This window comes from Molossus molossus, unplaced genomic scaffold, assembly GCF_014108415.1.
Source record: "Molossus molossus isolate mMolMol1 unplaced genomic scaffold, mMolMol1.p scaffold_m16_p_13, whole genome shotgun sequence".
Lineage (NCBI taxonomy): Eukaryota > Metazoa > Chordata > Mammalia > Chiroptera > Molossidae > Molossus > Molossus molossus.
The window spans coordinates 58024339-58048878 of record NW_023425348.1 but is presented as its reverse complement, the minus strand read 5'-3'; the positions used below and the strand labels follow the sequence as shown (position 1 = coordinate 58048878).

Below are 24540 nucleotides of genomic sequence, written 5' to 3'. Positions count from 1 at the left end.
AACAATATACATTCTAGAAAGGTGGCAGCATAGTTTTTTAATCTCTCCAAATCCCCACATGAAAACTGATGGAGCAATTAGAAAACAAAACCAAAACCCCATGGGTGATATTTACAACCAAGCTAGAGGGTCAAATATTTCCACTAACCTCAAAATACAGGCAGGTAGGGACAAGGCCCCTACAGCTACAAGACCTGCTGGGTGGGTGTCATCTGCAGGAGGGAAGAAGAAGGAAGCAATAGGTGGATCTGGTGAACATGAGAAAGGAGTATCCCCTAGTAGCCACCGGGTATTTACTGGAAAGCCCAGTGGCATGATTTGAGAGGAGTAACTGACACGGAGCAGAGCTGCCTCTCCGATATCAGTGAGTGCGAAGCATCAACGATGAACTCTCAGAGCTGGTCCAACGGGAATCTCTTCTACCACAAAGGGCCCCACAGAGAATAAACTTCCAGGGGTAGAATCGGAACTGAGCAGGGCAGGGACAACAGAGACAGAGGATGTTCTTAGCATCCATGTGAGGGGTGGGGACAGCTCTGAGAACTCTCGGGACTCCGAGCATCATATTTTTTAATCCTACGCAAAAACAAACGATGATGAAGCTCTGGGTACTTAGAACAGCCTTCCTGAATCCTGCCTCCCCCCAATGTTCACAGTGATTGCAATGACACTGGAGAATAATTATTCCAGAATAATTAAAAAGATAAAATCAACAGGACTCAGAAACAGACTCATATGGGTGATGAATAACTGAAAGTAATCAAAGATGTGACACAGATTTTTTTACTTGAGGAGCTGAGTGAATTAGGGGAAATAAGTTCAGCAAGTTGAGTTTAGTTTACGACATATTCAGTCTGATGGACTGACTGTCTCTTCTTTTGAAGATGCCCAGTTCCTCTTGCAGGCTGGACCTCCCAAGAAAACTGCATTCCAGAAACTTCCGGGCACTCCCAGCATCCATGAAGAATGTACAGCCTCCGTGCTCTCACAGGTCCCACCCCGAATAATCATTCATTCATTCATTCACTCATTCACTCACTCACTCAATAAATATTTCCTTAGTCCTACTATGTGCTAGAAACCATTCTAGCTACTTGGGATACCTTAGTGAACAAACAAACAACAAAAACCTCCGCCCCTGTGAAAGGTACATTATAGCAAGAGGAAACAGACTATAATGAATGTAAAACTAGACAGTATGTTACAAGCCGATAATTTCCATTGAAAAGTAGACCCGGAATAAGTGGGGACAAGATCGTCCACGTGGGAGGCAGAGCGGTAACTGCCGGTTTAAATAAGTGGTCAGGGCGGGGCTCTTGGAAACGGAAGCCCTGGGCAAACACTTCAAAGAGGTTAGAGAATCAACCCAGCTGCAATGCGGGCGCTGGGCATTCCGAGAAGAGGGCTCAGACATGCAAAGGCCCCGGTGGGGTAGGCCAGCTTGTCGGAGAAACAGGGCAGAGATGGGTGGGTAGAGCGCAGAGCAAGGAAACAGTAGGAACGTGAACTCCGAGAAGAAACTCGGGCTGGATCATGTAGGACCTTGGACGCCATGGCCAGCTCCGGGTTTCACTCTGAATAAACAGGAGAATCCTCTCCGAGTTGCCTGAGGAATTCTGTCCCCTGGTCAGCTGGGTCCATCTTGCCCTACACCTCTCTTCAAGCCCACCTGGAAGACTCTCTCAACAAGGGCTTTAGGAAAACGACACATGGATTAATTCAGAATGCCTTAACCTCTGTGATGCAGTGGATCGTAAACTGTTTACTAAACAGTTAATTGAAGCACAATTATTTATGCAACAAGCTACAAATAATTTACAGTGTGGTTCGGGGATGACCTTCCAGCCCCTCCGCATGAAGGCACTGGTATAGCCCAGCCAGCTGTGACGGAAGGAAATGTTGCTTCTCCGATCTTGTTCAACTTTCCCCATGTTTTCATCACCTGCTCTGATCTCTTCGGAGTCCCATGCTGAGCTTCAGCACAGGCCCTTCTGTGCACCGGGGCTTTGTATAAGGAGCACAATTCTCCATCCCCGAGTCCAAGTTCACCCTGGAAGAGTGGAGCCTTCACAGTGTGTAGGGGGGTGGACAGCTCACAGCCGACCCCTCTGTGCAAGGCCGGACCCAGGAAGGAGGCTTTCTCTCCTTCAGTGCCTCCTGCACCCACTGTTACCCGGGGTCAGCCTCTTTCCCTCTGTGATCCTGTGTTCTCTGCTGTCTTCTGCACTGACCCTCTGCTCCAAGCTGTAGCACTGGAACGAGTTTTCAGATTGTTACCCAGAAATCCCCACCTAACATGGTAGGAGGTTGATCCTGCATTTCACATATCCTCGGGGATGCTGGGGAAGGGGCAACAGGGCCCCACCGTACACCTCGGAGCTAATAACTGGGAGTCATTTGGGAAGGGGCATGGATAATGTCACTTTGCCCCACCTGTTTCTCCAGGTTGTGGCCTTGCAACCATCTATAGAAGGGTTTGAAGGTAGGGAAGAGGTTTGACTACTCTGAAAATTCAGCTTAAAAAATCTAGCATAGTTCTAAGCATGCCATGAAGGAAACGTGACTAAGCACTTTCTGCGTGCCAGGCACAGATCAGGTGCTTGCATACCCGATATCTATCTTGTATTCACAGCAAGAGTATTTATCATTCGCTTTACAGAGGAGGAAAAACAGGATCAGAGAGGTGCCTGCTAGTCAATGGCAGCACAGAGACTTCAATCCAGGTCTGCCTGACCCCAAAGCCCTGGCCCAGTCTGCACAGCACCTTGAAACAGCAGGTTGTTGTTTGTTTCAGAAACCAAGGAACATGGATTTGGCTCCAGGTAACTGTTTCCAATCCAATGAGCCAGTGTGCGCATTTGACAACTGCCTCCTCTCTATGACTCAGAGCTCATTATCTTCACTCTGTCAAGTACTGGCATTTTAGATGCCCTTAGAGAGCGGGGGCACTGTGAACGTTTCCCGGCCTATATTAACTCAGGCACGACTCATTTCTAACCTCTAGAAAGGATACATGTGCGCATTTGCATTGCCAATGTACGTGTGAGAGCCAGCATGACGACACCAACAGCGAGGACACCTGAGCCGGAAGCACCATCTGCATTCTCCTCCCACTCCTTTCCCCTAATAGCTGTGTGCTCCTCTACACGATGCTTGCCCTCTCTGAGCTGCACTCCCCGACCTGCCTTCTCCCTTATTTCCAACCGCTGTCCCAGGCACACCTGCAGTCCCGCTGCTGTGACACCTCACCTCCCAGACTTTGCACATCTCTTCACCTTGCCGATGCCTGTGCATCCTTGGAATCCCAGCCTAAAGGTCTCTTCTGAAACAGGTTTCTCTGGCTCCTAGATGAACATAAGTCTCATGGTCCCCACATGTCTGCAACACCCTGTCCTTCCCCCAGCGAGACACCAGTCTCAAATGTTTGACTCTTAATTAATATCTACTTTATCCACTGGACTATAAACAGAGGAGGGCTCGTGTCTGCCTTGTCTTCCCTACATGCCCCCCCCCCAGCACTGTATGTGGTGCATTGAAGATGCCTAGTATATGTTTATAAGATGGAATTGAGTATTAAATGGAAATGACAATCATCTGTACTATTGTACTGTCTGTCTCTCTGGATTGTTGTAAGTGTCAAGGGAGAAAAAAAATTCGTAATCTAAATTGCTAATATTTGTTGAGGCTGGGCCCTGTGTCAACTATCGTGTGGTCGGCTTCACATGTATCATCGCGTTTTCACAATGACCCTATGGGGAGGGTCCTCTTTTATCTTAGTTTTGCAGATGATGAAACTGAAGATTGGAGATCACCCAGCTTGTTAGTGGCAACGCTTGGCTCTGACCCAGCCCATTGGACTCTGGACCCCACGTTCTTAATGCTACTCCAAGTGCTTCCTAAAAGCTGTGCTCTGCCCAGATGACATGTTAGCACTGCAGGTGAAATGATAACTGCATCCTCACGGGCGCTAACTCAGCGTCGGCTGCCCTCAACCTGCATGGCTAAGATGGGACCTGATGTGTACACTGTAAAGGGTTTGCCTTTATCTTTCCATTCAGTGCTCCTCCTTACTTTAAAAGGAAGATTTTTGTTTTTCATTTGCCAAAGTGAAATGTTTAGGAGAATTCACAGATCTAATATGTGAGCTGTCATCCTGATACCTCCTTGTGGTTCTGGAAAATGTGGGTGAGAGTACAGAAGTCACCACCAGAGGGCTGCCGAGAGCCGGTCTATCCAGTCTGCAGGGCTGCGTGGACTCCCAACAGACTTCAGACCCCACCACTCGGACTCCTCTCCTCCACCACATGCTCTCCCCATCCCAAGTCTCAGGCTCTGACCAAGGGTTCTCTATCTCCAGTTGTGGGCACACTCCAGGGCTGCATGGACTGCTCTCCAAAAGAATCCCCAGAGACCAAGGCCAGGAGAGGTTGCCTGTCCCACCAGGTCCCATAGCCGGTGCATACCGGGGCCAGGGTGTTTTCTGTGCACCTGCTTACGAGCCAGTTCTAGAGCTGAGGACAAAGCTGATCAGGAGAATCCCCCGGTTCAGTCAAAACCTCGATCAGGCAGAAAAGCACCAGGAATCCAATCTGGCGATGATATAATAGTTGCTCATGCGTTGAGTTCCAGCAAAGCGCTAGGCGGTGTTCTAAGCCCTCCCTCTGTGTGATCTCCTTTAGTCCTCCCCACAACTCTGAGAAAGACTATTATTACCCCACTTACAGACGAGGAAACTTCTGTCGGGAGAGGTCACGTGGAGATAAGTGGTGGGGCCCTTCCTCAAACTCAGTCTCCAGAGTCCAGCATCTCTGCTCTGCTCAACTCACCACCATTCAGCGGTTGCAGAGCTACGAGCAGGAGCCTAGGACCACAGGAGACAGGGCCTCGCTTGGGAATATGTACACCAAGGAAATGACATTTGCCCAGTTCTTTGAGGAGGAGCTGGCCAGGATGACCAGAGCAAAGGGATTTCCACATAAATGTAAAAAGGCCTTGAGGTATAAAAATAGCAATATGACCAGGAGTTTCATTGGACTCAAGCAAGCTTCGGGGCCTATGAGGGGCGGGGGGGGGGGGGGCAGGAAGGGGCCTAAAGGGAGACAGGAACCAGTGGATCAAAGACCTTGACATGATTTGAATTTGAATTTAATCCTGAAGGCAGTTTGGAGTCACTGAAAACATCTCAGAGCAGGGCAGTGACATGACTGTGCGGAGAGTTAGTAGAGAATGAACCAGAGCGGGGTCAGACACTGGACAGGAGGGTGGCCTGGGAGGTGATGGTCATAGAACACGGGGAGGACAAACGCCTGAACAAGGGCAGTGACATGGGACAGGAAGACGTGGATGACCTGGGATGGAGAGGAGAAAATGGGCGAGTGGAGCAGAGGGAAAGAGCGAGGCTGACTCTTGGGTTTCTTGTCTGGGCGATGGTACCGCCCTGGCTGAAGCCCATCCAGGAAGGGGCGGGAGCTTCACTTGGTTTCAGAGTGGGGCACGTGACAAGTGGGATACACAAGGTCATGGCCGAAGGGGCCAGGTCCTGCAAAGAGGCCCCAAACTTTCCCAGGGAGGGGCCCAGACTCGGTGAACCCCGCATGGCCCCAACACTCGCCAGTCCCGTCCACTCCCAGGCTCGGTCACTGTGCCGCCACGTAATGAGCTGCTCTTCTCAACTTTGGAGTCTAGGAACTGCAGCTCATTAAGGCTTGGCCTGTGTTCGCGCTGAGCATCCCATAATTGCATAGCTTGCCTGATTCTCTGTCATTAGCTTCCTGGTCCTCTGGGTTCCACCTTTCCTATTGGATTTGTTGATTAACCCTAATATACAAAGTCTGGTTAAACTGGGCAGCTCTCGCTGTGCAGAGCAGGCGGCTTCTTGCTGTCCCTGCACCTCACAACTCCCAGGAGTTCAACTGTCCTCAGCAATGAACTTCAAGCCGCCATCCCACTATGCGTGAAACCTTTCCGTTGCAAGTACAGATGACTGCTTTCTTGCACAGAGGAAGGAAATTGAAAACGGAGGTCAAAGCAGATGGATTGGCAATGAATCACATTTCCTTTGTGGAGCCAGTAGGGTCTCTAGCCAAGGATCTGGAGGGGCCAGGGGCCAGGACCGGGGTTGGATTTCCTCTGTCTCCACAGTGAACTAGAATCTGAGCCTGCTGCTATAAACATTGCCCCTATGCCTAGGGGGCAGGGAGGGCATCCCAGACAGTGAGGGAAGCTCTCAGGAGCCCTGCCCAGTTCTCAGCAGAGCCCCAGAGAGGAGCAGATGCCTACTCCCTGAGTAACCCCACTCCTTGCTCTCTGATGGCAGTATTCCTGGAACATCTGGAAGGAGGTGACCAAGCCACAAAATCTGGGCTTTCAGGACTCTGGCAGATTCCAAACACAAAGCCAGATGTAACCACAATCATCCCCACATACCAGGCTACTGGTCAGATGAATTTTTTTTTAAGCTGGAATATTCAGGGTGGAGTTGGTGTAGGAGACAGGAATAGCAGAGTATCAGATGAAGAAATTACAGTATGAAACAATGGGCTCCCTAAAATATTTCTACAGTCAGAGGGAATGAACTACCCACACAGCAAGCAGGGAGGGTTATCAACAACAGAGCACCTCTGTGTACCACACGCTCTTCTCCTTTGGCCCTTACAGTGGTTAGATGGTTGGAGATTACCATCCCATTTTACAGATGCAGAAGTCGAGGCTTAGAGGCATTACATAAGTTGTCTAAAACTTGCTGCTAATAGTGATAATAAGACTAAAATTATTGAGTGTTTATTAAGCACTGTGTTAAGGGCTTGATTCCGTTGTGTTGCACAATTTAAATGGGTGAATTACATCTCAATAAAGCTGTTAAAAAAAACTTAAGGGGGGGGGGGCTTGATTCAATCTTAGTTACTCACTTAACCTGCAAAGCAATTTCACAAGGCTCACATAACTGAGATTTAGTAGGTTAAGTGACTTGACCAAGGTCATTCAGTGGATAAGCAGAAATAAGAACCTAGGCAGTCTGAGACCAGAGCCTTGCTCTTGACTATTATACTAGGCCCTCTGATTTCTTTAGCAATTTAGCTGACATCCAAACCCTCAGATCCATAGCCAGGGCTCTTTCCACTAAGCTAGAGACATATCAATGCCCTTGTACAGCTTGTGACCATACAACATGTCTAGTCATTTTTCAAACTCCTCCCTCATTTCTTTCTGGGAGAGAATTGGTTATATGTTCTTAAAAGTCAGGACAGAATTGCTGACCTGCTGGCCCCAAGGTCATAGATGTCTGACGAGCTTGTACCAGAAGTGCTGCCCGAGCAGGGGAGCCTGGAAGACCATGCACGCAGGAGAGAGTGACCCTCTCAGGACTCCAGCAGCATAGAGGTCTACTACCCCTCACTGGCCTCGCTCCACCTCTGCTTCTGCCCCAAGAATGTCCCCTCTGCTCATCAAAGCCCATCACTGGGGGAAGGTACAATGCCTCACCCTTAAGATGCCAAAGTGAACAATGTTCTCCAGCTCAGCAGATCATACCCAGGTCCCAGCTGCTGGTACCAGTTCCTCATACCCAGCTATTCCTGCTGGCCTGGCATCCAGTGTTCCCCAAATGCTGGGGGTCAATAGTTTATGGAAACCTATGCCGACACTCTTATTGGTTCATTTTCATCTTTTTTTCACTTGGAATGAACAATTGTTCCTTCTAAGTCTAGAATTTGGATGTCTCTGCCTTACACTACTCCACCTGCTGTATGAAGGGGTGAATTTTTTATGAAGGAAAAGTTTACTATGCTGAGAACACTGTGTAATGGTCCCCAAACCTTACTGGGCACCGCAGTGTGTCAGGTACAGGGCTACGTGCCAGGACTACAGAGGGCAGATGATGGGAACATGTCCTCCAAGAGGGCAGGACCTTGTATTGCACAGTGACATGTTCCCTCCACCGAGCACAGCTGGTATATCATAGGCACTCCATGAACATTTACTGAATGAATAAATGGATGACCGCAAATAAGCAATCATGGTTCACTGTGCTCCATATGGCATGTGGACGTAAGCATCAGGAATTTCGGAAGCACAGAGAAGGGAGGCTTGGTCCAAGCTAGACTCTCTGAGAAAGATCCCCAGGCCATCACTTGGATGCCTTCAAGCTCTCCAGCAGAAGAAGCAGAGGGTTACAGACAGAAGAACAGCATGTGCAAAGGAGTGAAGGCATCGGACCACATGCTGAGAAAATGGCAAGTTGCTAAGTATAGCTGGAGAGGTGATGGTGAAGTCAAAACAAGGACTTCAGATCATGAAGCATGTGGGATTTATGGATGTATCTGTATCATATCCCATCGAAGGAGAGCCACCTATTCACCCCCATAGAATACTTCTCCTGGATCTACCAACGGCTTCCCTAAACCTGAACAGGGCACAGCCTCCGAAGCTGGAAGGGCTCCCAAGCTGATATGTCTTACAATTTCCAGCCCAGCCACAGGCAAACACTAGACCTCTGTGCATGTCATAGGAAGGAATAGAAGACCTTGTTTTGGTCCATGGAATTGCTTTCCCAGCCCCGAGGCACTAAAGTGGGATTTTCTTCCCAGAAATGGGAATATACTATCCAAAACTCAGTCAAAGATTTCTAGAATAGTAAATAGTAAAGCTGGAAGGGTCCCTGGGGAAACTTTTCCCCTCCTCATCCTCACATGAGGAAACTAAAGCTTAGAGAGGGAAGGAAATTACCTGACGACACACAGCAGGTTAGTGAAAGGCAGGGCTGAGAAGAGAGAGAGGGAGGGAGGGAGGGAGGGAGGGAGGGAGGGAGGGAGGGAGGGAGGGAGGGAGGGAGGACCAGCCTTTGGTTCCTAGTCAGTGTTCCCCACTGCATTCTGCTCTCCATTCTGATTTAATGACAAAACTGCAGACTTTTTTCCAGTGAATTTAAAACTAAAGACTAAAAATATTTCTGAATTACTATTCTTTAGAAGAAAAAAAATAATGTCCCTCCAGCTCTCTGACTCCAACAACCAATTAAACCTTGGCTTTCACTCAGAAAGAGTATTTAAATTAATGAAGATAAAACTGCAGCTTACTCTTTCCCTCTAAGCAGCAGATTTCTACCAAACAGAATGAGAAAATCTTGCTGGAAATAGGTGTCTTTTGAGAAAGAAACAAAATCCAAGCTATTTAATTCTCACAGTCAGCTGAGACTCCTCAGCCATTTGGCATTCATTCATCAAACATTTATTAAACACTTATTTATTCAACCACTTATTGAGCTCCAACTGTGTGCATTCTAATCACAGGAGCACAGATATAAATCAGAAATGAATTCAGCCCTCGGGACATGTATCACTGATTAGGGAAGATGATATTTACATAAATCATTATTGTACTACCCAGGGCCTGCCCCAAGTTAGTTCTTAGTCCAAAGTAAATCTCATTCGAATGAAGGAGTGAATGAATGAAATGATGTCTATTACAGAGCACTGTTAATGAGAATTACACCAGGGCTTGGACACAGAGCTTCTAGGACTTCCTGGAGGCTGGGTGGGAGAATGAGCTTAAGAAACACAGCCCAGGGAAGGCAGGACTCCACAATGGGCAGGAGGTGGCCTGAAGAGCATTTTGGCAGCTCCATTCCCTTCTCTGGGCCTCAGTTTCCCCATCTTATCATGAAGGAATGACACACATGGGCTCCAACAAACCATCCAGCAACATTCCATGTTTCTAGATCCCAGTGCCCAGCACTATGTGGGAAGTTAAGTCTAACCTTTCTTCTTAAAAATAACTGTTGAATCATTGTCCTTCTGCCTTCACAAGGTCACACCCTTTGTTTCTGTGGATTTCTCTTGGGAGATGTTGAGAAGGGAGGGAATTTGATTCTAACTTTGACTGGCTTTCCTTTTGGTTTAAACAACAGAAAAATATCCAATTATCCCATTGACAATTACAGTCTGCACATTTCACCGCCGGCACAGGAATCAGCCCAGCAGCAGAAAACCAGCCGCAGACCAGGGGCACACACATGCAAGCTATTATCTGCTTGGAGACAGGCTGGCCTGCGACGCACGCCCCTGGCTCAGGGAGGCTGGACAACTCTTTGCCAGCTCCGGGGTGACCCAGGGGGCTGCGGCCACGGGTGGCAGTTACACCCAGTCCCGCCTCATCTCAGACTCCAGGGTGAACAGAAACCACATGAGAAAGTGATTCACTCACAGTGAGAGGTCCCAAATGAAAGACCCCGGTTGTAAACCTGCTGCAGATCCAGGCCTGATCAGGTCAAGAGATAAATCAGTGAGTTCCATGAGGGTATAGACGGTGCCCTCTTCGGTTACCAATATCAGCAACGTACAAGGCATATGATCTGCACTTAATACATTCTGTGTAGAAACATTTTGTTGAAGGCTAACGAACAAACAAGAACCTGAATAACTGAGTGAACGATCTGTTTGTGTAGGGCTCCCAGGAATACTGTAGAGAAGGCAGACTGGATAGCGTATAGGACAGTGCTCAGGGTCAAGCATCATCTGGGAATGTGTCTCAAGCTCCGCTCCTTACCAGCTCGACCCCTGGGAAGTCACTGAACCTCTTCCAGCCTCAGTTTCCTCGTGGGATGAATGTTGTGTGTGCCGCTCAGATCCCCCTTTAAGGCTGGGTACTGTCCCCGGGACGGCCTGCTGACGTGTGGGCTGTGCACTGCCCATCATCCTGGCCCCTAGAGAGACCTCCCTTCTTGAATGCCAGTACTTACACAAGCTTTTCAAACAACGATCACTGTAGAAGAGAAAACTGGTACTTAGACGGGTAAGGGCCAGCTGAGGGCACACAGCGGGTAGGAAGTGCAGCTGGGATTTGAGCCCAAGTCCAATTCCGAGGCTTATAAGCTTTCACCCCTTAGGCCCACATTAAAGTTTCCAAGAGCGGATTTTGGACTTTGGCTTGCTTATTTTATTACTTTTAAACACAAACACTTCCTAAGAGCTTCGGATGCAGTCAGAGTGGCAAACCCTGTCACATCCACTCCGGACACCCACGCCAGTTCTGCGTGGGATCCCAGCCCTGGCCTGGGGGGCTGTTGTTCTGTGCCCTTTCGTCTCGCCCGGGAGCCTGCACCTAGAAAAGCCCTTCTGATGCTATTTACTCTTAAGCGTCTCAAACGCCAAAGGCCTAACTCCTATGATTCATCCGGGCTGCAGGAGGGTCCCACGCAACTTGACAGCATTAATTTATTTTGTGTTTTGAGGTGAACAATGGCACCACAGAGTGAAATTGAGTTTCAGTGGAACACAACAGAAAGAAGTCAATTATCTGGCATTAATTATTTATCTGGGCACAATAACCATGGTGTTATTCCCCACGAGCGAGGCCTCCACAGCCTGGAACAAGAGAAAAGAAGAGGTGGCCGCTATTATCTGGCCGTAACGCAGCCTCAGATTGGGTAAATTAACCCTTCCAACATCCTGTAAATACGTAAGAGTTTTCTCAGCAAATAAGGCCCAAGCGCAGGCCCCCAGAACACACACAGTTAATAGGTTGGTAGGCCCGGGGATTATATTTCCCCAATGTTCTGGGAAAGCCTGCCAATGCCAGACTGGGGCTGTACTAAAGAAAACACCACCTTCTCTTTGCAGCCCACCCTGCAAGGATGCAGACATTCTAAACACACATTTTGCAATGTTTGCGGCCAGCCAGAACTCCTGGAGTCCTGTCAGTCAAGGGTTTTCCCGTCGAGGTATCTGCTGTACACTATGAACTAGAAACCCTATCCTGCCTCCAGAAGAACACAGTCCCCCCTCCCTTATCTGTGGGGGATACATTCCAAGACCCACAGCAGATGCCTGAAGCCACAAACAACAGCACCAAACCCCAGGTCTGCTGTGTTTTCCTGTGCATACATACCTATGACAAAGTTTGATGTCTAAATTGGGCACAGTAAGAGATTAGCAATAGTAAGTAATGATGAAATAGAACAAGTATAACAGTATACTGCTATAAAAGTTATGTGAACGGGGTCTCTCGGGACATCTTATTGTGCTGTGCTCACGCTCCCTTCTGTGATGTGACACGATGAAATGCCTGCGTGACGAGACGAACCAGGTGAGTGAGCGGCGTAGGCATTGACACAGCCTCAGGCTAATATTAACCTTCTGATGATACATAACAAGCACTTCATGACTTCTCTTTGGCACATTGAAATTGCCAGCATCTCTACTCTTGCACTTGAAAAATCACTTTTAAAGTAACTTTTAAAATAAAAGTTGTTGGAACACGAGCAGCACAACGGTCGGTCTGGTAGCTGAGACGGCTCCTCAGTGACTAATAGGCAGGTAGCGTCTGCAGCGTGGGTGTGCTGGACAAAGGGATGACTCATGTCCCAGGCGAGACAGAGGAAGACGGCACAAGATTTAATCATGATACTCGGAACATCACACAATTTAAAACTTATGAATTGTTTATTTCTGGAATTTTCCATTTAATATTTCAGACCTCGAATGACCACGGGTAAATGAAATCTAATTTCCAAATCATTTTTTTTGTGTGATTTAATTTCCTTTTATCCTTATAACTTCTGAGGAAGTTAGAAGTAAAAGAGAGATATCAGTGGTTCCCAGAGGCTTGAAAGAGCGCCAGGAACTGATCTACCTTGGCCCCTGGCTGCTCCCGGAACCTATTCTTCATCTGAAGGAGTTGACATTGATGGAGCAGTTCCTCTGTCAGACAGATGCTTGATGCAAATGACCCTAAACTCTCATAACAACCCGGTGACGTAAGCATAACTATCTCTGCTTCGTAGATGAAGAAACTAAAGCCCAAGGTTGTAGCCAATAAGTAACAGAACCAAGAATCAAGTTGAGGCGGTCCCAACTTCTAACCACTGTCCTAAACTTCACTCTGCACATCAATGCTATAAAGTGGGTACAGTTATCCCCCTCGTCTGACACAGGAGGGAACCGGGGAGCTGGGGGGTTGAGGAACTGCGCAAGGCCACACAGCCTGGAAGAGGCAGAGTCTGGCATTAAGCCCAGCAGTGTGTTCAAAGCTTAGGAAGCTCATCTCCTAAAAGGCCATCAGCCACTCCAAGCCACGTCCCCATCTCTGAGAACGCACACACAGGCTGGCAGGTTTGCGTCTCATGATCTGACCCCTACTTCAGACACACTGCGTGGAAATGTATTTGGCCCCCAACAGGTGCCTTATTCTCAGCCTCAGGCTACACAGAAAATCCTTCACTACTTTTCTGCCAGTGTTCTCAGGAATATGCATGAGTTGTATTTTGTAGTCTTAAAACGTCTTTATAATAATGACTTTGGGGTTAGGGGTTGGAGGTGGAAGAGGGCATAGAGGTGACAGAGAGTGATGGAAAAAAAACAATAAAAGAAAATAAAAAGAAAAAAATAATAATGACTTTGGGGAAGCAGACAGACACCCTCATAGAAGTTAACCCAGTTCTAGTAGACTTTTAGCAAATATTTAATCATTTTTCTGATTTTAAAAGCAACACGCATTTTTAAGAAGTACTCAAAAATCCAACACAACATGAAAATGAATGGGATAATAAGTTGAAATGCCTTGTGATTCAGATGGGGGGGGCAAGAGATAAAGGTAAGATGTCAGGGATGCAGACAATGTGTAAAACAAGACCAAACAATGACTTTACAGACTTGCAAGGGCTACTGGGATTCTCTTGCCCCATCAGAATATCTCCAGAAAAAAAAAAAAAAATTGCATCAAGGCAGAGGCCCTGAGCACTCAGGTTGTAAAGTTCCTTCATAGACCAAACCTGCATTAGTGTGAAAAATCTTTTTTTTTTTTTTCAAAATTTTTTTTCTTTATTGATTCGAGAGAGAGAGAGAAAGGAAGAGAGAGAGATAGAAACATGGATGAGAGGGAATATCGATCAGCCGCCTCCTGCATGCCCCCCATTGGGGATCTGGCCCACAACCTGGGCATGTGTCCTGACTGGGAATCGAACTAGCAACCTCTTGGTACATGGGTCGATGCTCAACCACTGAGCCACACCGTCCAGGTTAGTGTGAACAATCTTCCCAGTTTTCCCAGAATGGAGGAATTTCCAAGGACACAGAATTGTCATTGGCAAAATCAAGGTAGTCCTGGACAAACCAGGACAGTTGGTTCAGGTCTCCTCTATCGGCTGTGTGAAGGCACCTCTGGGGCCCCCGAGTCTCTCCTTTTCCCAATCTCATCAGCTGGGCTTCACCGGTTCAGTGTATTCCTCCCTCACCCCCTGGTCCCCCTACGGCCTGACCCAGGGCAGTAGTTACTTCCCAAGGATCAGCTCTGAGCTGTTCTCTCCTTGGTGCTCTGGGGAAGGAGAAGACACCTAAGGGTAGACTGACCCTTCTGAAACGCTCAGAGAGGACCTTCACTAATGCCGAGGGCCCCAGGGACTCCAGCCTCATGGCCTAGGCAGGATCAGGAGCCTCCTCTGGGCTCCCCTATCTCAACAGCACACCCCACTCAATCCGTTGCTTCACTGTCTGCCTGGATCTTAGACTTGCCCCAGGGCCCAGTCCCCTGCGTATTTGCACAGTGATCCTGGCATTCCTAATACCTTGCCCTACGCTTCCTCCCAGGACAGTGCATAGAGAAGGGACCACCGGCAGTCTCAGGACCCAGGCCCGGCCCTGAGAGACAGCTGTGGGACTCACCGCTGACCCGGGAGGGCGATGGAGTCCACGTGGCGGCCTCCGGGCAGTGCCATCATGTTGATGCCGATCTGCAGCAAAGCCTGCCCGCAGCGGTCGGGACCCTGGAGAGAGAGGGCAGGGTGGGGTCAACGAGGTGGCACATTCACTTTCTCTACCAGATCCTGGCCACAAGAGCCTAGGTTGGTGTGGAGAAAAAGCCCCCGAGCTTTTTGAACCGGTTTACACTCCACTGTCCTCACACAAGTCATGCAAGACTCCGATCTGAGCTTGGTGCTAAGTCCCTAGCCCACCAGGAACTCCCACAATCCTTTATCTCCCACTGTCAAATATTTGCCTGACCCATTTCGCTTTGTACCTAATGTTGGAACACAGGGCCCAGCAAACATAGCATGTGGGAAAGACTTATTCTTAAGTCTATGGTTTATCTGAAATTCACATTTAACTGGGCATCCTATATTATTTGCTAAATCTGGCAACTCTACATGCTAATTCCCTAACTGTGTAGCATCCCAGTGCTGGGTTATTCACTTTGATTATGCCTGGAAAATGTGACTCCGTCATGGGCATGGTGGTTGCTTCCCCAATCCCGTTCCACTTCAGATGACATAATTTCACCCAAACTGCCAGTAATTGTTTCAGGAATACGCATTGACTCAATTCAGACCCATGAGCCAATAAAGGGTGCTTCTAGGAAAAATGTTCTCTTAACTGGGAGCCACAAGATAAGACTGTCTCAGCGCTTGAACCTGAACAAGGAAGAATGTCATTTCACGGCTGCTAGAAACCATCTGGCCATCGAGAGAGGACCCAGCCGGGGAAGAAAGCCCTGGGTCCTTGGTCACTGAACCACTGAATCCACTGACCCCGGAGCTGGGCCCACCTCTAGGCTTCCTGTTATGTGATACAATGAAGTCCTCGTTGTTTAAGTGGGGATTTGGGTTCTCTGCAGACAAAAGCAAGCTAACTGATGAAGGTGAACCAGGTTCCAGGGGCTCCAGTCCCTGCACCAAGGACCGACTTGGCCTGTGCTTCACAGGTTAGATCAAGACAAGAGCGTCCTTCCTCCTCCATAAAACAAGCTGCCCGCCTGTTTCTCTCCTCCTGCCTCGCCTTGTCCCTTCCCCATTCCTCCCTCCCTCTCTGCAAACACCTTCTCCAAGCAATAAAGAAGCCCTCCCTGTGGAAAATGGAGATCCTGTCACCGTTGCCTGGGTAAAGTAATAAAAGCGAGGGTTGATTGTCACCTGCCATGCCCTAAGCTTGAGGGCAGCCGATTTCAAGACATTCAGAGAAAACACAAGTATGAAGTGGTGGAAAGACACAGAGGAGGTGGGGGAGATAAGCCCAGAAACATTACTCTTACTCTGTGATTACAAGTGAACCTTATAAGGAGAGAACGGAAGAGGACTTTATTTAATAGTCATGTAGCTGGACAGAAAGTACCCCTTACGATGCATGAAATAAAAAATGAATGTGTCCATCCAAAAAGGATGGGGTGGCAGGAGCCCAGAATGAACTAGGGCTTCCGATCATTCCCGAGACTCACGGCCACTATGGGCCCCACAGACTGTGAGCCCCTTCAGGGCGAGAACCACTTGTGGCCTCGCTCCGAGCAAAGAGCCAGACACTTAGCAGGCACACTCTCTGTGCCTGTTGAAAGAAATGAGCGGAATGGATTTTTAATACCTTTATGTTGAGCCCTAATTCTTTATCTATAACTGAGACTAATATCTATTTTACAGAACTCTATCACAATGACATGAGATAAGAAATAGAGATGGGAGCTAAATAAATAGAAGCTGTTATTATTCTCATGTCCTGAGAGTCTGCTGTGTGCTCAGCCCCGTGATCAGATAAAGGCGATGCCGAGGACGAGATGAAGTGTGGGAAGCAGCCAGCACAATAACAGTGCACGTCACTACTTCCAGCATCGTTATTTCCATCATTATCATCATTATTGAGAAAATGTATTTTGGGAACCCAGTGAGTCACCAGCCTGAAAGTATGACACAAAAGAAAAAGCTAGAAATAACAAAATGAGGTATGCATTCCCCTTTTCGTGTGTCTGACTAAGGAACCACAAAGGCTAATACCAACTTCTCCGAGTGAAAGTTATGATGTGATCAGAACGCATGGAGAAGCAAACCTGATTTTACCGCCATCGTTGTCACGGAGGGGGGGGGCGGGGGGGACTGTTGAAGAGGGAATTAAAGCTCAAAGCAGGTGAGGCAGCGGAGACAATAAGGAAGTTTAAGGTCCTTCGAAGTGTGGCCCAGTCAGGAGCCTGTGCCTAGGGGACGCACACCCTGGAACACTGGAGGTTCCTCTGGATCTGACCGAGTCATATCTGAGGGCCCCAGAGGGAGAGCTGCCATGAGCAGGAGCTGGATGCACGCAGGTGTTCTGACTTTCTGAGAGGCACATTCCAGGAACACAGCTTGGTGACCACAGCATTCTAGAACACGTTCCTAATCACTGCTCTGGGAGCCTTTCGGACACAAGCAGTGAGCACCAGAAGCCAGCAGGAGCACAGTAGGAGCAAGTCACGCCCAGACCGTCTATTTCCCTTTCCCTGGGGACCACGAGGCTCTTAGCTGGGGGAATGCGATAAATCGAATATAGCTGGATTTTGTGAACGCAACCTCGTGAGATATCCTTGTTCACCCATTTCATTCATAGTTTCCCAGCTGTTATGCCGGTGGAGGCTGCCAGCCAACAAAACCTTGGTCCATGTGATCACACGTGTTCCCAGAGGCTGGGGGGCCTCTAGGGAACATCTGGACTGTGTATGAATCACTGCCCCGTTCTCAGACTGCGTTATTTATGCCTGTTTCCTCTCCCCAGTGGGACAAGATTCCTTGATGTCTGAACCTACATTTTTCTCAATGTGGGACTAGGCACAGAATTCTACACAATGAACTGCCCAGTCAAAGCCAGGATTATGATTCAGATTCGACCAAGGAGAAGCTACAGCTCTTATTCACTGGGAATAAGAAACAGGTGAGAGAGAATGTCTACGAGGTGACACAGGAAATGTCAAAGACTTTACCCCAAATGATGTTCATGAAGTGCCTGTAATAATAAAAACAACAGCTAATATTTGTTGACTGTGTACTATGTGCATGGCCCTGTTCTAAATGGTTCATAGAGTGTTAACACATTTAATATTATCATCATCCTTTTGTTGACCCATGAGACCTCTGAAATCCAGTGGAATCATGTCCATTACCCAAAATCACACAACTAGTAGGTGACGGAGGACTAGTATCCAAGTTTTATGATTGGAGGGGAGGTGCTGAAGCAGGTGAAGATGATAAGAGCAATAAACAGGTGATATGTGTCCAACATTTGCTCACGGGCAGCCTGACTCCATTCCATGGTGGTGACACCCAGCCCAACCCTTCACAGCCAAGCCCTCTTCTCTCTCCCCAGTACCTCCCAGTACTCCCACCTCCCAGACTGCGAGTCCTCCAGCTTTACCTCCAGCTGGCCAGAGGACAGAACAGTTCTCAAAAAAATTATACAGTTCAGCTGGTGTGGCTCAGTGGTTGAGCGTCAACCCACACACCAACAGGTCGCCGGTTCGATTCCCAGTCAGCACATATGCCCAGGCTGTGGGCCCAATCCCCAGTGTGGGACATGGAGGAGGCAGCCAGCCAATCGATGTTCTCGCTCACCAATATTTCTCTCTCTCTCTCCTTCTCCCTTCCTCTCTCTCTAAAATCAATAAAGGAAGAAAATGAAACAAATCACAAAAATTGCACCCTAATGGTGGAAGAGGGGTGCAGACCATGGGGCCATCTCCTCTGTTCCTCATTTGTTGGTTCCTTTCGTGACAGTCACACAGACAGAGTTATAGGCACTAAAGGGATCTGGGAGGGGACACCACAGTCCCAGCTAAGCCTGAAGTGTCACTAGCCTTATAGAGAGACCTATTTCAAGGATACAGCCCTCAGAAACGCCCCCATGGCCTGCTGCCCTTGTAGCCACCCCTTCCCACCACCCCACACCGACTGAGCAGGGACTTAGAGTAGAAGCCCTCCAACGCTACACAGCGTGTCAGGAAGCTAAGAATAAATGCAAGGTATCCCCTTTACCCCTTGCTATCTGTCCTCACTGGTGTTGCAACACAGACTTAAATTTGGGAGTCTGACAGCTCTGGATTCAAATCCTGACTCTGTGCCTCATGAGTACATGGCCATGGGAAAATCATCAACCCCCAAGAAGGTGTTTTCTTCAATTATACCTGCGTCTCAGGAGCTTCATAAGGATTAAATGAGACCACACACAAAAGTTCCTAATGATATCATATCATTATCATATCATATCATATCATATCATATCGTACCATGTGCTTGGCATACGGTAGCCCCAAAGAGGGAGTGTGCTTCCTTACAGAAGTGGAAGTTGAGACATATATCTCAGAGCAGAGGTGCTACCTTGCCTACAGAAGAGGTGAGAAGGACACATGTAGGAGTGAGCAGGAAAGAGGAAACTCCATCACCTCTTCCCCCACCCCGAGGGCCACCCTAATTCATTGGAAATATTGCCCTGGAACCGCAGCCTTGGTTCTGCAGGGCTCTGGGCTATGCCTCCTTCACTGGGAAGGGCTAGTTCACAAAAAAAGATTTGAAGCTTTAAGGTTCACTGATTTAATTCAATGCCTGCTGGGACAACCGCTCATTTGGACAGCTCATTGCTCTCCTGCATCCCATTAGAGGCAGCCCTTGCTCACCTCCATTTGGCTAACAAGCCAGCCTGGGCTCTGGAGGAAAGGGAGGCTATTTACAGTAAATTATTCAATTAGAACCAGGAGCAAGGGCGGCTTCTGCCGTTGTCTAATGGCCCAATCCAAGTACAGCTCACGGCATGGCTAGGATTGTTTAATCTGCAGAATCCATTAGGGCTGTCAACGGGAGCAGGACAGTAAATATTGTGAAAAGCAGTTAAGCTCCAGCTGAAACGCTAGGTGGGAGGAGGCAGCCCGGTGGGGGTGCGGTTGGGAGTGAAAGAGGAATGAGACCTGGGGATGCAGTCAAGTTCCCTCTTTACTTCTCATCCCATAGAATCTATCACAAGTGTAATTAAACAGCCCGCTGTGAAATTAGTAGTTTAACATCTTTCTGCGCTGAGGGCCCCAGGGACAGGGACTAGAGGTCTGTCCTGCTCACTGCTACATCCCCCGTCCCCCTTCCTGACGCAGCGCCTCGTGCATAATGATCAGATCGATAAACATTTGCTGACTGACTGGGTGGCTTCCTGTTGAAGGAACTCAGCTTCCTCCCTGGTCACGGAGGATGAAGGTACCTGTCTCGGCGCGTGTTATGAGTACTCAGAGAAACAGTTGTGGGAAGGTCTTTTGCGGCTACACGTGCTCCCTGGAAAGGGCTCTGCATCCTAATACCCACGGAGACAGAGCCCCTTGTCCCTCCTGAGTTCTAACAGTCCACACCGTCTGGCCATACCCCGCAGAGCAGCCTCCCTCCTCACCCCCAGCTCTGTGTTTATCATGTTCTCCAGACAGACAGACCAGATGGGCCAACAGACCGTCCCAATGCTGCATGAAAACCACGGCTGCAAGTAATCCAGAGAACACTAAGGGAGGTCCAGAGGGCTGCCAAGCAGTACTAGGTGAGAACGGAAGGTGGGGAGAAAGGGTCAGGGAAGGTTTCTCGGGACATGACCCCAAGGCTGGCCCTTGAAAGAACATGAAAATGAAGAAGGAGAAGGGGCGGAAGGAAGAGAGTGCACGTGGAAGAAAGAGCGCATGGAAGGCACAGGATGGTGAGCGTGGAAGTTTCTAGAAGGCTGGATGGAGCATGCTGGGCTAGTGGTGGAATTTAGAGGAAACCAGCCCAGTGGCACAGAAATGCAGAAAAAGGAGTGGTCACTTTCAGCTGGAAGACTAGGGCAGACTTCTTAGAGGAGGTGACATCTGGGTCTCAAATGCAGGGTGGGACTTTGCCAGGTGAAAATGGGACCAGGACATTCAGTGCCAGGAGACCAGAAATTGGAGCAGGTATTCAGAGACCCAGACAGCTCCCAAGGGCTAGAGAGAAGATGCCTCTATGTCCGCGCATGGGAAAGGAATTGGTTCTTTGGACTCTATGCTGCAGGTGGTAGGGAGCCACTGAAGGTGTTTGAGAAGGGGGGTGAAGTTATCAGAGTCTAATTTCAGCTCCCATGGTGGCCAGTGGAGTGGATGGACTCCAGGGCCTGAGACCAGCAAGTTTATTTAAGAGAAAGCCCAAGCTCCCAGGGGGACCTCAGAAGCCTGCATCTGAAGAGTTGGACACCCGGAGGGAAAGGAGGGCTGCCGTGAGCTTTGGGAGGAACTGACAATAAGCCTCCCTCCTCACCCCCCTACCCCTCTGTTTGACCTGCAGGAGGGTGACAACAGTCGTCAGAGGTATTTCAGTATCGCTAGGTATGGTGTCCAGCATCCTGCAGCAATCAGATACTCTAAGAACTCTCATTCCCAGGGGAGGCACAAGCTGTCACCCAGCCCTGCTGAATGGACTGAGCCTCATGAAATATAGAGAGCTCGGTCTCCCTTGAGGAAGCCCCAAAGGCCCCTCACAGATGCCAGGCGACAGAACCCGGCAAGTAGGCAGAGCAGAGCTCAGAGAGCCAGGGCTTGTCCCCTCAGGCACTGAAAACCCTGGTTGGACAGCCCAAAAGGACTGTGCATCAGGTAGAAAGGGCCCACCCAGACCTCAGTCCTGCTCAAGTTCAAGAGGAATTTTAAAGGATTGATCAACGATAAAATGGGAAGAATGGTTTCTTCCTCACAGGACTCTGTGCAGACCAGTGAGATCACACCTGTGAAGTACCTGCCACAGGGGTGCTGGATTAAAGACGGGTTCCGTTTCTCTTCTGCTGAGCACAGTGCCTGGTAATAGGGAGGCGACCAGAAGGAGGCCCTTCTGAACTATGTCCAGCTAGGCAACTGCTTTTTACTCTTCAGCTTTTTAATTATCCCTTTTTACTTTCTAACTTTTCCTGATGTGAATGTTAGCCAACTGTTCGAATGTTCCTCAGCTTTGATTTGCAAAAGTGAGAGCCCTCTCTCATTGGGCCCCGGTCCCAGGGTGCTAAAATTAACAATAAGTATACTTTAAGCTAATGACTTACTGGTTGTGGCTGCCATGAGTAGACATAATTCTCAGATAAGGGCCATTAGAGAAAATTGAATAGCTCCAACGTGGTAAAAATTTGGATATATCCTGTTTCATAAATCATTATCAGAGGTCATACTGGACAAGCTATTTCACTCTCTAAGTCATGATGAGGACCCAGGTTGAGAGGGTCTATATACCCTTGGGAAAGCAAACACCAGAGAGCGAACTGTGCATTGTTTTGCAGTTTCACAAATATAATTTTCTCTTATTTCTAAAGCCATAAGCAGATGACAGTGCTACATCAACAACCATAATAATCCAACTTTCTTCTCTGATTTTATTTCCTTCTCAAATCCTCCAAACTGCACTTTGCTCAATAACATTTGGAAAGTCACATGATAAGATCATGGAAATACAAAATTCAGGATTGATATTCCAATCCCAGTTCTATTTCTTTCTAGGTTTCTCTTACCCTGAGCCTCTTTATTTATAACATGGGAATAGGACCTATTCTCAGGGTTGTTGTTAGAATCATTAAGATCATGAATCCTGCATGATACTTATAGAGTAAGTCAAATTATAATAAAATAAGCTACTTTGACTCAGGAGGCTAGTTAATGGTGCTACACAGGAAATCTCATGATATTCATCTTTGTGCCCAAGTAAAATATCCATTTCCTACCCAGACCTCAGGCCCAAAAAGCTACTACCCACTAGGGGACTAAAAAGCAAAATATATATGCCTGCCCAGTGTGGCTCAGTGGTTGAGCATCAACCCATGCACCAAGAGGTCTCTGGTTCGATTCCCAGTCAGGGCACATGCCCAGGTTGTGGGCCAAATCCTCAGTGGGGGGCATGTATGAGGTGGCCAATCGATGTTCTCTCTCATCGATGTTTCTATCTCTTTCTCCCTTCCTCTCTCTCTAAAATCAATAAAGAAAAAAAATTTTTTAAGCTAAATATATTAGGAAAAAGAAAGCCTTCCATAGGTGAGATGTGATAAAGACCACACTGAATAGTCACAAACAATAACAACTAAAACATTTTCTGTGACTGAAACATTGGCCCTGAAGAAATAATTAACATCCCACTCATCCCCTCTGTGACCTAAGTAGTATGGGGCATTCAAAGGAAAATCCAGACAGAACCAGAACTTTGGCTCAGCCACAATGACTAAAGATTCTCAGCAGCTCATTAATAAAAGGAACCAAAGACAGAGAAGCAGAACACACTCTAGGGTCACTGTACATAAACAGAATAACCTCAAGTGAGCACAAGGCAACCAATCTTAACAAATCCTACTGTCAGTGTCATAACACCCTCAGATAAATAATTCTTTATGTTGGAGCATGGTGTCAGATACGTGGGCCACATGGGCCACATAGAACCATTTGAGTTCATTAATTGGGGCACAGAATGAGTCAAACATGGAAAACAGCCCTTTCACAGAGCACTATCTTATCAAGGCTCATTTATGTTTAGTGTGACACACGTCACAGTGGCATCTGAACAGTGCATTATATGGTATCCAGCACAAAGTAGGAGCTCAATAAATGATCATCATTCCCCAAAAGAGTATTCCATGGTTCTTCAAAAACACCTTGCTCTTCCATAATTCTAAGCATTAGTCATGGCACCCCAACACATCTAGACTAAAATCACCTCGATCCTCTTTTTCTATCTTCAGGTAACACCAGTGTGTCAGGACTCAGCTCTAATCCTACCTCATCTGGGAGGCCTGCTCCAATCACCCTAATCTATAGTAATTTCTTCCTCCAAAAAATGTTACCTAGGAGTAAATAAAACTGTGAGTTCTTGCACAGTTTTGAATTATATTATAAGGGAAGGTATGCTTTCTCCCTAGTCCCTCTCTCTCTTCCCCTTTCTGCCTACTGAGGAATGCCAGAGCAACTGGAAAGTCATAGTACGGCAAGGCCAAAGGTAGAAGAAGATGGGTCCTGAATCACAGTCTGGAGGAGAGCCACCCAACTCACAACAGACTGTGGGGTAAGCAAGAAATGAATGGAATGTGCTAAGTTACTAATACTTGGGGGGTGGTTTGTTACAGCAACTAATCTTCATTAACCTAATTATAAGAATTAAAGTAAATGCTATATCTGAAAAATTGATACATTGGTCTCTTAATAACTATAATTTTCTTTTCTCTTCTTCCTCAGTGTTGGAGAAGAGGGTGGACTGTTGTTTTTGACTACTGACAATTACTGGACACTGTCCAGTCTGCTGGACACTAACTCTAGTTCATGCACAATACAGCCAGGGTCCAGAAGTTAATGAGGTGAGGATGGGGTAAAATAAATACCTGAAAACACTTAAAGTCCTATCGCTTCTGAGACTAAGATTCTGTTTCTCTGCCTGTGCCTTCTCTGCTCCTGTGCATCCATTCATAATAACAGCTGAAATTTACTACAGTCAGGTGGTTTTAAGAAGCATTTTTTTCCTATTTTAACATCTGAAATTGGAATGTATGTTCCAGTCGATGACATCTTGGCATTGTGTCATAGTTTAATTGGAAGCATATTTTCTTTTTATGCAGTAACAGGGCAGCTTACAATCTATGGCAGTTTAAATTCAGTGAAGTGTGGTATTGGGTACTATGTACCGAGCCCTTTTCTGAATGTTTCTTATAAAGAAATTCTTTTATTTCTCAAAAACTCAAAATAATTAATACTACTGTTATCCCATTTTAAAGACCTGAAAATAAAGATGCTGAAAGATTCAATAATTTACTAAGGTACACAGCTAGT

The 24540-nt window shown here is 47.6% G+C and overlaps 1 protein-coding gene across 2 annotated transcripts in view; it reads right to left on the bottom strand.

Annotated features, from left to right (window-relative positions):
* The window catches only part of INSC (INSC spindle orientation adaptor protein), a 119014-nt gene that overhangs the window by 72506 nt on the left and 21968 nt on the right, over positions 1–24540 (bottom strand). Inside the window, exon 2 of one of the 2 annotated variants that reach the window (XM_036259182.1) lies at positions 14655–14755. In XM_036259182.1, coding sequence (XP_036115075.1) covers positions 14655–14755 — 101 coding nt within the window. Of the gene's footprint in view, positions 1–14654; positions 14772–24540 lie in introns of those variants that run through there. The other variant, XM_036259183.1, reaches the window with a different exon arrangement.